Genomic DNA, 13,835 nt, shown 5'->3' with positions numbered 1-13,835 from the left:
GGTTTACATCTATGTTCCTTTATAGGAATCCGCAGGTGTAAAACGCAGGTGAAATCTGCACAAACACACTAGAAATCCGCTGTAAATCCGTGGGTAATCCGCAGGTAAAATGCAGTGCGTTTTACCTGTGGATTTTTCAGAAACTGAGCTGAAAAATCTGCACAGAAATCTGCAACTTGTGCACATAGCCTTAGGCAGCACTTTGGACGCAGCACATGTCCGCTGTGTCCAAAACGCTGCCGGCTTCTCAGATTTTGGTTGTTTTTGGCGCTACATATTTTTGGTGCATCAAAATGGCAGCATCTTACAGTTCATCAAGTGGATGGGATTTACCATATAAAATCTTCTGCCCACTGGGATTTTTTATGCAGTGTAAACTGACCTGCAGTGCTTGCTTCAAATTCCCAACATGTTCATTTTTCTTGCAGATATGCTAAATTTTCTGTGCATATTTTTCCCATAGAAGCAAAATATAGCTAATGTGGTCACTTTGGACCAGACCATAGCACTATGGAGAGCGCAGCATCATCTTCATTGTCTACGAGACCCCGCTCTGTGTGTAAAGTAGCAACTTTCCTTGGTACTGCAACTAAGGCTGGAACCACACTAAGCATATAACATCAGATACAAGAGCATAGGATGCGATATGCCAATGACCCTCGGCTCCAGCTGCTGCAAGGTGATGTGAGTGTCATGCTCTGTGCTCCGATCCTCTCACGTGGGAGAATCATAGCACAGCTGCGGAGGAGAGGGAGAAAGTAATTTCTCCATCTCCTCCATTACCTTTCTCTGCATAAATCGGACTGCACTGGGATGACATCCAAATGCAGTCTGATGTTTCACATGCACCCATAGACTTGTGTGGGTGCGAGTGAGCCGAGTGTCGCTGCCTATCGCAGCATGCCGCGATTGTTCTCTCATGCCGAATCGACATGTGAAAATAATCGCAGATCTGAGCTGTACCAAAGGATAACACTGGGCCGAGTGCTATACGATGTTTTATCACATAGCACTTAGCCATGTTATACGCTCATGTGACTGAGGCCTTGGAGCAATAAATAAGACTGAGCTGTAGTACTGGACAATCTGGTACTGTATGTTATATAGTCTTGTTAAACGCACCTCACAACTTATGACATACGAGTGCACAAATATATTATATAATCACCATGCGACAAGTGGGCCTGTGTAACTTCAAATGCCAGGGCTGAATTTTAGTCCCAGTCCGGCCCTGAATTCAGCCATGTTTAGTGTGTGAGCTGAGGCAAATTTTAGGCCACGCCTCTGACCACACCCATTCATAATTAGTCACACCCATATCCACATCCCAACCACACCCATTTAGCACTGCCGATCACACTGTTTCATATACAATAATTATAAACAAAAAAATATGGCCACACAGTGCCCCATACTGTATAATGGCCACACATGATGCTCCATACTGTACGATGACCACACATGACGCTCCATAATATATAATGACCACACATGACGCTCCATAATATATAATGAACACACATGACGCTCCATACTGTATAATGAACACACATGATGCTCCATACTGTATGACCGCACATGATGCTCCATAGTGTATAATGACCGCACATGATGCTCCAGACTGTATAATGACCGCACATGATGCTCCATACTGTATAATGAACACACATGATGCTCCATAGTGTATGACCGCACATGATGCTCCATAGTGTATAATGACCGCACATGATGCTCCATACTGTATGACCGCACGTGATGCTCCATACTGTATAATGACCGCACATGATGCTCCAGACTGTATAATGACCGCACATGATGCTCCAGACTGTATAATGACCGCACATGATGCTCCAGACTGTATAATGACCGCACATGATGCTCCATACTGTATAATGGCCGCACATGATGCTCCATACTGTATAATGGCCGCACATGATGCTCCATACTGTATAATGGCCGCACATGATGCTCCATACTGTATAATGGCCGCACATGATGCTCCATACTGTATAATGGCCACACATGATGCTCCATACTGTATAATGACCGCACATGATGCTCCAGACTGTATAATGACCGCACATGATGCTCCATACTGTATAATGGCCGCACATGATGCTCCATACTGTATAATGGCCGCACATGATGCTCCATACTGTATAATGGCCGCTCATGATGCTCCATACTGTATAATGGCCACACATGATGCTCCATACAACTACACATGGCGTAATATACGACATGCGTCGTCGTGCACGTGATGTATTCTCTTATTTCAAATGTCTTTAGGCCGCTCGATGAGGTGAAGGACGTGGACCTTGTATGGTTTTTGCACGCTAAACACCTACCACATGGAAAGAAGCCCTTTCTCCTTCCTCTATTACCAAACAGAGGAGTGGGTTTAGAGATGTAGTGGCTCGACACAAGAATATCCCTTAAATTCCGACCTCTCCTGGCTGTCATAAGGGGTACTGGAGTCAGTTGTTGCTTCAGGGTCGGGTCAGTTAATAAAACTGGCCAGTATTTTTTCAAAATATCTCTCATGAGATCCCATTGTTGGTTATAAGTGGAGATAAAACGTACCACTGCCTTTCCACCTTTTTTCTTCTCTGTACTCCCCTTCTGTGGGGCCAAAAGATCAGTTCTTCTGGTGTTTCTTGCCCTTGTGTAACCCTTTTTGATGCACCTGTTGCTGTACCCACGATCCCTAAACCTCTGCCCAAGATCAATGGCCTGTCCCTCAAACAACGCATCCGAGGTGCAGATTCTACGAGCCCGGAGGAATTGTCCGGTTGGGATAGCATTGATTGTGGAGCTCATATGTGCGGACGATGCATGTAATAAAGCATTGACTGATGTTTCTTTACGATACATATCTGTATGTATCGACCCATCCTCCTGCACTCTAAGCTCCACGTCAAGAAAAGAAACCTTTGTTTGATCATAGGTATAGGTGAGTCTAATGTTGGATTCGTTGCGATTCAGACCCACCATGAATGTTTCCAACTCTACGGCAGATCCTTGCCATATAAACAGGATGTCATCAATAAATCGAAACCACCCAAGGACTTGGGGGACGGCCCGTGCGCCATCCACAAACAAACCCCTCTCCCAAAAACCGAGAAAGAGGTTTGCATAGGAGGGCGCACAAGCCGCCCCCATCGCGGTCCCCCGTTTTTGCAAGAAGAACCGGTCCTTGAATGTGAAAAAGTTGTGGGTGAGAATATTACGCCATGTGTAGTTGTGGCCTGATATATATTGGACTTACATCACGTGAATTGCGAGTTAGAACTCGTGAACACGTGAGAGATATTGAGGCCGCCCGTGAGGTGGACGACGTGGATTCCTTGAAAACAATCCCCAGACACTTCAAATTAAAACACAAATGCAATTCTAAAGAATTGAAGGTCTGGGGAATCGATTGTGTACATATGGGGAGTAGAGGGGGGGATGCTGTAAGGATCCTCATGCAAAAGGAATGCAGATGGATAGTGAATCTAAATACAATGGTCCCTTTTGGACTTAATGAGCAACTAAATTTCTCACCATTCCTGTAATAATGGGTCGTCTCTGGATCTTGTAATTCACAGTACTATTATGTTTTATCCTGGTTTTAATTTGTTTTTTTGTTGTTTTTTCTTTTTATTAACCTAGTGCTATAATAATTTAAGAACTATTGTTACTTATATACTCCTCGGAAGAAAAAGAAGAATTTCAGGTGTTCAGGATGTGGATCCGGGAGATGTGGTCCGTCATTTCTTTCCTCTCCCCCGTATCTATGGATGGAGTCGTAAATCTGCACGTCGTCACTTTATCATGTTCACTTACACTACTTGTATTTGTATCATGGGTTCATATAAATTTATATGTGGGGGTGGTATGATCTTATGATTCATTATGTTGGTCAGATTTTTTGATCACTGTTCTTATTATGTATTTTAGGCTGCTTATAATATATAATAATGCTGTATATGTTATTTATAATAATTATAACAATGTTAGCACTACATATTCTTTTCACTTTTCACTTTTCTTTTTCTTTTTCTTTTAATTCTATTGAATTGCAGTATGAAGTTTTTAGGTATTTAATTTCTTTTATATAGGTGCAATGGTACTGCAGAATGGGTTCTGATACTCTATTATTGAGTTTATACGTCGTTATGGGCGAGCACCGTATCACTATTTATAAATGATTTGCGGACACATCCTGGTACCTGAATGTTGATGCGCTGCGGTGGTATTATCAGGCACTGCAGGAGGATTGTTGCCACTAATGCGCATGTCCCTGACACGGGCAATGGCCGCGGCATCGTCTCCGGCGCCTACTAATGACGTGTGCGGGTCAGTGACGTCATCCGGGATTTCCCGGTGACCCGCACCGCCATATTGGCGCATGGGATGATGCGGCATTAGGCGCCCGTAATCGTCAGTAACATGCGCTGTCATCTAGTGGCGGGGAGGAGTATAAAAACAGGATATTTGAAGATAGAGACACCGTGCTAGCCTCCAGACGAAGCGGTGGGCGAAACGCGCGTAGGGGCGTGTGTCTGCATCATGGAGAGGGAGAAGGGTAAGAAATGCGAGATTTAGTGTTCCTCCTGCATTTGGGAGATTTGGTCACTGTACTGTTATTTTGGTTTATTACTAGGATTGATGCAGTGGTGGTTCACTTCTGTGAAAGGTAGTGTCATATGGACTAAAATTAGGTCTGATCCAGCTATGGTACTCATGTGACTCTATTCCCTTATTTTCTTTCCCTCTCCATGCTGTGACACGTAGCGTGTTCTTTTGGTGCACCTGCACCCAATATTCTAAACACTCTGTAGCAGACTATTTTCTTTATTTGTGTTATGGATTTGTAGTGTTTGTTTCTGTATTTTATTGAATAAACTTACTTTTTTGATTAAATTACATTCGTTATGAGGTTGTTTATACTTCAATTCTTTGTGGTTGATATCTAGTTAGGAAGTATCTCAGGGCATTGTTTCCAATAGGATCTTGATTGATCCTGCGAGGATACATGTATGATTATGGTTTCTGGACCTGGGTCATTGTTTATGTATAATGACCGCGCATGATGCTCCATACTGTATAATGGCCGCACATGATGCTCCATACTGTCTAATGACCGCACATGATGCTCCATACTGTATAATGACCGCACATGATGCTCCATACTGTATAATGACCACACATGATGCTCCATACTGTATAATGACATACAGGCACGCAGCTCACACACAGGCACGCAGCTCACACGCACGCAGCTCACACACGCACGCAGCTCACACACGCACGCAGCTCACACACGCACGCAGCTCACACACGCACGCAGCTCACAAACACATGCAGCTTTGACACAAATGCATCACACACGCAGCCATCACACACACACGCAGCCATCACACATACACACGCAGCCATCACACACACACACACACGCAGCCATCACACACACACGCAGCCATCACACACACACGCAGCCATCACACACACACACGCGCGCAGCCATCACACACGCAGCCATCACACACGCAGCCATCACACACACACAGCCATCACACACACACAGCCATCACACACACACACACACGCAGCCATCACACACACACACACACGCAGCCATCACACACACACAGCCATCACACACACACAGCCATCACACACACACAGCCATCACACACACACACGCAGCCATCACACACACACAGCCATCACACACACACACCCAGCCATCACACACACACACACACACGCAGCCATCACACACACACGCAGCCATCACACACACACGCAGCCATCACACACATCACACACACACACACAATCTCCTCTGTGATGCAGGGGCGGCTGATGTCCATGTGCAGCTCTCTGCTGAAGTCTTCAGTCTCCTGCTCACAGCTCTGCACTATCCCGGCACCTCCCCCGTCTCTCCTTCTCTGCCGGGATAGCAGCTAAGAGCAGAAGCCGGAGCTCCGTGCACACACAGCCAGAGGTAGTGAATCGCTGACCTTTCTTCTTGATTGCTGCAGGCTCTCTCCTTCAGCGTGGCAGCGCCGCACAGGGGGCGGGAGGGGGGGGGGGGTGTTGCGCGGGCGGTCAGGAGGCAGCTTTTATAAAAAAAAAAAAAAAAAAACAGGCTGGCTCTCTCTACGTCCCGGAAGTGGGCGGGGCTTCACCGGCGGCCGCAAATTCGGGATTTTAAATGCCCGAAGCGGGACAGCGGGACCCCGGTGCCAAAGCGGGACTGTCCCGCTGAAATCGGGACGGTTGGGAGGTATGCTGAGTGTAATTCAGCCATGTTTAGTGTGTGAGCTGAGTGTAATTCAGCCATGTTTAGTGTATGAGCTGAGTGTAATTCAGCCATGTTTAGTGTGTGAGCTGAGTGTAATTCAGCCATGTTTAGTGTGTGAGCTGAGTGTAATTCAGCCATGTTTAGTGTGTGAGCTGAGTGTAATTCAGCCATGTTTAGTGTGTGAGCTGAGTGTAATTCAGCCATGTTTAGTGTGTGAGCTGAGTGTAATTCAGCCATGTTTAGTGTGTGAGCTGAGTGTAATTCAGCCATGTTTAGTGTGTGAGCTGAGTGTAATTCAGCCATGTTTAGTGTGTGAGCTGAGTGTAATTCAGCCATGTTTAGTGTGTGAGCTGAGTGTAATTCAGCCATGTTTAGTGTGTGAGCTGAGTGTAATTCAGCCATGTTTAGTGTGTTAGCTGAGTGCAATTCAGCCATGTTTAGTGTGTGAGCTGAGTGTAATTCAGCCATGTTTAGTGTGTGAGCTGAGTGTAATTCAGCCATGTTTAGTGTGTGAGCTGAGTGTAATTCAGCCATGTTTAGTGTGTGAGCTGAGTGTAATTCAGCCATGTTTAGTGTGTGAACTAAGTGTAATTCAGCTATGTTTACTGCATCTTTACATGTTTTTTGTCATAGTAATTGTTGTGGCTCTTTGTGAAGAGGATCAGTCATACGGCAGCAGGTGCCATGTCAGCAGCCTAGAGATTGAGCTGGTGTATTCGTCTCTCCAGTTATATCCTTACGGTTAAACCTTTTTATCATTGCTATGAATTCAGCTTAGCTCTTCTTTAACAGGATTATGTCCTCCTGTGTTCACACACGACTTCTGCTTATTTTATGCACTTAGCCATATCATTTTGTTTCTAGAGAGCATTGTGGAGAGTAATGGAAACACTAATGACGGTTTATAACGAGTATGGCCAGAGCAACGTTTTCTCCATTACTTTAATATTCAGAATAGTCGGGAATATTTCTGCGTTCTTTCCTATAAAAGAGAAGAAAATAACAATGATGGAGCCATTAGGCGACTATGTCATCTGTTAGGTAACGTAATGCCCCCGCGAGGTCATATCTCTCATTGTTCCAGTAATAGAGCTTGTGTACTCAGAACATTACACATTAAGGCTACGTTTACATTTGCGTTGTGCGCCGCAGCGTCGGCGACGCAACGCACAACGCAAATGTAAACGCATACACAACGCAGCGTTTTGTGACGCATGCGTCCATTTTTGCATGGTTTTGGGCACAGAAAAAACTGCAACTTGCTGCGTCCTCTGCGCCCTGACGCATGCACCACAGTGACGCATGCGTCACAAAACGCAAGTGCAACACATGTCCATGCGCCCCCATGTTAAATATAGGGGCGCATGATGCATGCGGCGACGCTGCGGCGCAGAACGCTAATGTGAACGTAGCCTAACAGTCACATTAAGCGACGCTGCAGCGATATAGACAACGATGCCGATCGCTGCAGCGTCGCTGTTTCGTCGTTGTGTGGTCGCTGGAGAGCTGTTAAAAATGTAAAAAAAAAAAAAAACCACTACATACTTACATTCCGGTGTCTGTCGCGTCCCCCGGCGTCCGCTTCCCTGCACTGTGTAAGCGCCGGCCCTAAAGCAGAGCGGTGACGTCACCGCTGTGCTCTGCTTTACGGCCGGCACTGACACATTCAGTGCAGGAAGCTCTGAGCAGCAGCGCGGACGCCGGGGGACGTGACAGACATCAGAAGGTGAGTATGTACTGTTTTTTTTTTTTACTTTTACAATGGTAACCAGGGTAAATATCGGGTTACTAAGCGCGGCCCTGCACTTAGTAACCCGATATTTACCCTGGTTACCATTGTAAAACATTGCTGGCATCGTTGCTTTTGCTGTCAAACACAACGATACAGACCGATCTGACGACCAAATAAAGTTCTCGACTTTCTGCTCCGACCAACGATATCACAGCAGGATCCAGATCGCTGCTGCATGTCAAACACAACGATATCGCTATCCAGGACGCTGCAACGTCACGGATCACTATCGTTATCGTTGGAAAGTTGGTCAGTGTGAAGGTACCTTTAGGGGAGCATCTCTTCACTTTACAGCACAAGATGACATACTTTTATCTTATCACCAGACAAAAGTAATTTTGCACCGTGGTATGTGGCCATTGGTATTGGTAATTATACTGGAGGACACCAGTCAATAGAGCAAGGACTCTAAGCGACGTCTGTTTCGCCATTGTGGCAGGTTATAGCTATTTGAGTGCAATATTATCTTTTTTTCCCAGTACTTCCTACTGTTTTGTGTTTCATAAAAATGAGAGTATCAAGGGAAAGAAGAAAACCCTTTATGGGCTCATTACATTACCATATGTTCGGTCCGAGAAAGCATAGGATCGCACTCGGACCAATGTTATTCTATAGGGCCATATACAGTACATGTTCAATATTTTCCTTGGATAGAGTCGGTTCGGGGGAAAATTGCTGCATGCCCAAGTTTAATCTGATATTCGGCCATGCAAGTTAATGAATACGTTGGAACCATCAGACTGCACTCAGATGACATCTGAGTGTAGTCCGATTTACACGGACTGACAGATGGAGAAGATGAGAGAAGATGTTTTTCTCTATATTCTTCTCATCTGAGATTATCGAATTGCATTATGCTCACACTGATCAGACGCTGATCAGAGTTTGATCACGGTGTGATTTGCATAATTGGCCCAATTCTCTAAGATGAGTGAAAATGCAGTTGTGTAACCTTAGGGTATGTGTCCACGGTCAGTAACCGCTGCTTGTTTGACGCTGCGCAGAGCTGCAGCGTCAAACACGCAGCGTCCAGATGTTCCAGCATAGTGGAGGGGATTTTTTGAAATCCCGTGTCCACTATGCGTGGAAACCCGCACGCGGCGGGCCTGCGACTCCGGACATGTTGCGCGTCTTTTCAGATCGCAGCATGTCCGTACACCTTGCGGGGACGCAGCGTCCCCACAAGGCATAACACAGGGCCCTATGGGAGGGGTGCGATGATCCCGGATGTGTACAGTTAACACATCCGGCATCATCGCGTCCCAGAAGGGGGCGGGGCTTAGCGCCGAGCGGCTTCACGCTCCGGCGATACCGCCGGCCATCCTGAACGTGGACACGCAGCCTTAGCCTTAAGGAAATCTTTGAGCCCAAACTAACAGTATCGCAGATGAGCTCCATTGAAATTTAAGTCGGAAAGATTGGCGCTGATTCTAGGGAAGCTAGATGCTTTTGTAACATTATACTTTTTTTATTAATTATTTTATGAGCAGCAACTGTTTTAATTGTCTACTATTTTAAAGCACCACCCTGGCGTCTTTTTTCAGTTTCAAAGTGGTGACACAAACCTGAGTTCCCTGCCCCTAGCCGTATACTTAAGAGCCGCCGTCTTCAGCTATCCCGGTGCCGATCCAGTCCTTGTGACCGCAACTTCTGCTTGACTGTAAGTCAGAGGTAACGGTTAGCAGCTCTCAATGTAAGTCTTCGAGAGCCGCGTTCTGGCCTCATTCTGACTCCCATAGACTTACATTGAGAAGTGATCTCTGGCTCCCCCCAGCAAACACTGGAGCGATCTGGGAGGTCACAACCTGCTGAAGATGACCAGAGCGGCGCCAATAGCAGAAGAAGAGAGCGGCTGGTGAGCATAAGATTAGGGGTAGGGAACTTACATTAGTAGCATCCCTCCAGTACTGCAATGAAAAAAGATGCCTGAGTGGTGTTTTCACAAGTTGTGTAATTGTTAGTAACTATAGTGAATAATTTACCCTAATTTCTTCTTGTATCTGCAGCTTAAAAGCAATTCTATCGGCAAGACCTCAAGATGGCACGTTAGATCTTTTGGGGATTCCTCTAATCATGAAGGACTTAGACCGTGTGATGCTTTATCTTCAGCACAATTCAGAAGACGTCGAGAATGTGGAACTCTGTTTTACTGAACTCACGGATGAAATGTTCCTTCATCTTTTGCCTGTCCTCAGTGGCCTTCCACATCTTACAACTCTGGCGCTCAATGGAAACCGTTTGACAAAATCCATCCTGAGGGAGATTACTGAAACTTTGAAAGACCTTAAAAAGTTTCCCAACATGACATGGATCGACCTTGGCAATAATGTGGACATCTTCTCCCTGCCACAGCCTTTTTTAGTTAGTCTCAAGAAACGATGCCCCAAACAAGGGAACTTGCCAACTATTTTAGAATTTGGAGAGGGACAGCTCAGTGACCTAGAAAATCAAGACCCATCAACGGAGACTGAAGATGAGCAAGTGGTCAGTGGTTTAGAAGAGAACAGTGTGCAGGGACAAAGTTAGCTAGATGCTTCCTAATGTTTAACGACCTTGAATTTTATTAACGAGACTAAGACGAGGAGATGTTATTGAATGATGTCAATGTAAGCATCTCCACCAGTTGAAAGGAAACTGTCCATTCTTCAGATTAAGACTGTTCTTTAGATGTTGACTATACACCACTGAAATGCAATTTTGATGATTATTGGTACATTATTTAGCCAAATTATGAGTCCACGATTTGAAACCTCTCTTGCATTCAGCCATTTTATAGAAACCAAAGCATGCTTTTCCGGAACAAGATCCAAACATGTTCTAAATTTCTGGTTAAACTCTTAGGAATGTAGCAAATTTGTTATTTATTATGCATTTATTTTCTAAAATGATTGCCATATTTTATGAACAACTAGATGTAATAAGTCTACAATGTCCTATTCAGTGCGATGGATATCTGCAAATGAACGATATAGAGTTACTGAAAAACCTTCAACTTTTTTGGAAGCTTTGCCTTTCGAGGAAATCTAAGAAAATCGCCACTGATTTCAAAGAGATAGTATTGATACAGTTGGTTTGATCACATCCTTGTATGATGGTCCACGTGATTTTCCATGTTTAGTCTTAGGGCAGCCCTAAGGAACTTAGGGCAGATATGTTGAGGGACCTGTGCCAACATAACAGGGAACATTTATCTTCTTGGATTCTCTTTTTCATTCATCAATCCATAATTTTAACAATGGGGAAAAAAAAATTCACTGTCAATTATTAAGGTTAATGTGACCAATCTATACCTCACATTTTAAAGGCGCTAAGACAGGTATGAAAACTTTTTGCGTGTTGTATTTTTGTAGTTTTTAACAGTACAAAGTTAGATAGAACAGAGAAAAACTTTAACTAGAAAATATTTTTCAGTACCTAAACCTTTTCATACATCTTTAAGAAATTGGAAACTATCATTTGGAAATGCATGAACTATGTAAATTACGGTAACTCTTCTCCAGAAGAAAGAGGTTTCAGAAAGTTTTCTTTCTTCTGGAGGAGAACTAATTTACATACCTTTTTGCCTAGGAAACTCTCTCAGACCAACATTTTTAAAGATGTTAGCTCTCTTACACCTAAAAGTGGATGCATTGTACTACTGATTAGCAGGATATTTAAACTTTGACAAATCAACAATGATTTGTGGAAATGGATCATAAAGATTAATTCTAATTTTTTTCATAGATACTAAAAAGGGTTTTCCCAAAATTGAAGGTTATCCTCTATTCATGTGCTGATTGGCCACTGAGACTCAAAGTGATTCAAAGAATGGAACTCCGGAACCTTATGAACAGGGCTCCTGTCTTGGATTCAACGTACGTGTGCATGGCTAAGTGGCTAAGCCTTTCTCTATTGATTGTCATTGGAACGGCCGGAAATAGCCGAGTGCTGCACTCAGTGTTCTCCTGCAGTGCCAAGGACAAAGAATGGATTGGGGGTTGAGCATGAACTCCTATGTTGCGTTCAAGATGGTGCTTTGCAGAATCCCCTTTTTTATGGTCGCTTTGGGTTGGACTCCCGGCAATAAGAAAACTATAGCCTACACTATAAATAGCGATTTTGTGAAAACCTTTTTTATGTTAATATGAAAACTCTAGTCAAGGACTGTGTAGACCTACAGGTGGTATAGGAGGTCTTACAAAGCAGGTCATGATCCCTGTTGAAATGTATGCAAATTCTAACATCCAGAAGGAAAAGATCTGACATCAATCGGTAACTATTGAGTTAATGTCCAACCCATATGAGTTTTGAATGAAGACTTGGGACTTTGACCAAAAAAGATTCTCTTTCCACACTGAAAAAATAGAAAGAGGTCTGTTATTGTGCTAGCAAGGCAGCATTATTCTTTAGTATGTGCAAACAGTTTGGTAATAGATCTTACCATCCTCTATGTAGTACAATACCACAGGTCTATGTAGTAAATTAAAGGGAACCTGTCACCCCCAAAATTGAAGGTGAGCTAAGCCCACCGGCATCAGGGGCTTATCTACAGCATTCTGTAATGCTGTAGATAAGCCCCCGATGTATCCTGAAAGATGAGAAAAAGGAGGTTAGATTATACTCACCCAGGGGCGGTCCCGGTTCTGTTCTGGTCTGATGGGCGTCGCGGTCCGGTCCGGGGCCTCCCATCTTCTTACAATGACGTCCTCTTGTCTTCACGCTGCGGCTCTTTGTCAGGCACTGGGCCTCTCTGACGTTTCCCGGTGCCTGCGCACTGCATTACTTTGCTCTGCCCTCAACAGGGAAGACAAAGTACGCCTGCACCGGAGCCACAGCGTGAATACAAGAAGAGGACGTCATCATAAGAAGATGGGAGGCCCCGGACCGGACTGGACTGTGACCCCCATCGGACCGGACCGCAGCAGGACCGCCCCTGGGTGAGTATAATCTAACCTCTTTTTCTCATCTTCTAGGTTACATCGGGGGCTTATCTACAGCATTGCAGAATGCTGTAGATAAGCCCCTGATGCCGGTGGGCATAGCTCACCTTCGATTTTGGGGGTGACAGGTTCCCTTTAATATAACATTATGGAGGAAACATGTCATTATTTAGACAATGCTACTAATCAACCTACCTAAACTGCCAATATATATAAGCATGCAGGTCTTGGAAATGTAAATCCATTGACACCTTTCCATCTTCTACCTGTTGCTGCACTCCTGAGAAATGTAAGTTTTAATTAATATGCTTTGAGTATGAAAGAGCACTTAAAGAGCCTCTACCTCCAGCGGTTGTTACTTTATCCAACAATAAACTCTTTAGCATATTTTATAGCTCATTGTCTGTGTGACATCAGACACCAGGAAAGGAAGTGAGTTATCAGTTAAGCTAGAGAGTCCAATGCTAGGTGGGGAAACAACTCGGGGAGACAAAGACTAGTTAAGCGCTCTGCCACTCCCAGAAGACTTTAGGCCTTGTTTACATGTGAATTAAAATGCTAATTTCTTGGGAATGCAGCAACAGATGTAAAGATATAAAGGTGTTGATGGATTTTCATTTCAAAGCACAGCACATGGTTTGGGAGAGCGGTTGATAGATTCCCATTAAGGTCCAATAAATGAAAGAGAACAAACATATTAAATAGGGCAATGGGGAGTGCAAACAAGGTTCATAATTATAAATGTTCATCCACAGATGTGCATTATATGACATTGGGATCAATATAATAATAATAATCATAATATGACAGAACATGTGCAAACAGTCCA

The 13,835-nt window shown here is 44.3% G+C and overlaps 1 protein-coding gene across 1 annotated transcript in view; it reads left to right on the top strand.

Annotated features, from left to right (window-relative positions):
• Nucleotides 1-12,563, top strand: part of LRRC75A (leucine rich repeat containing 75A) — a 444,884-nt gene extending 432,321 nt beyond the window's left edge. Inside the window, exon 4 of the mRNA XM_077294372.1 lies at nucleotides 10,094-12,563. Coding sequence (XP_077150487.1) covers nucleotides 10,094-10,613 — 520 coding nt within the window. The 3' untranslated portion in view covers nucleotides 10,614-12,563. The remainder of the gene's footprint in view (nucleotides 1-10,093) is intronic.
• Nucleotides 12,564-13,835: the final 1,272 nt, after the last annotated feature.

The sequence above is a fragment of the Ranitomeya variabilis genome, chromosome 3, assembly GCF_051348905.1.
Source record: "Ranitomeya variabilis isolate aRanVar5 chromosome 3, aRanVar5.hap1, whole genome shotgun sequence".
Taxonomy (NCBI): Eukaryota; Metazoa; Chordata; class Amphibia; order Anura; family Dendrobatidae; genus Ranitomeya; species Ranitomeya variabilis.
Note: the sequence above shows the minus strand (reverse complement) of the source record. Positions and strands in the feature narration are given on the sequence as shown.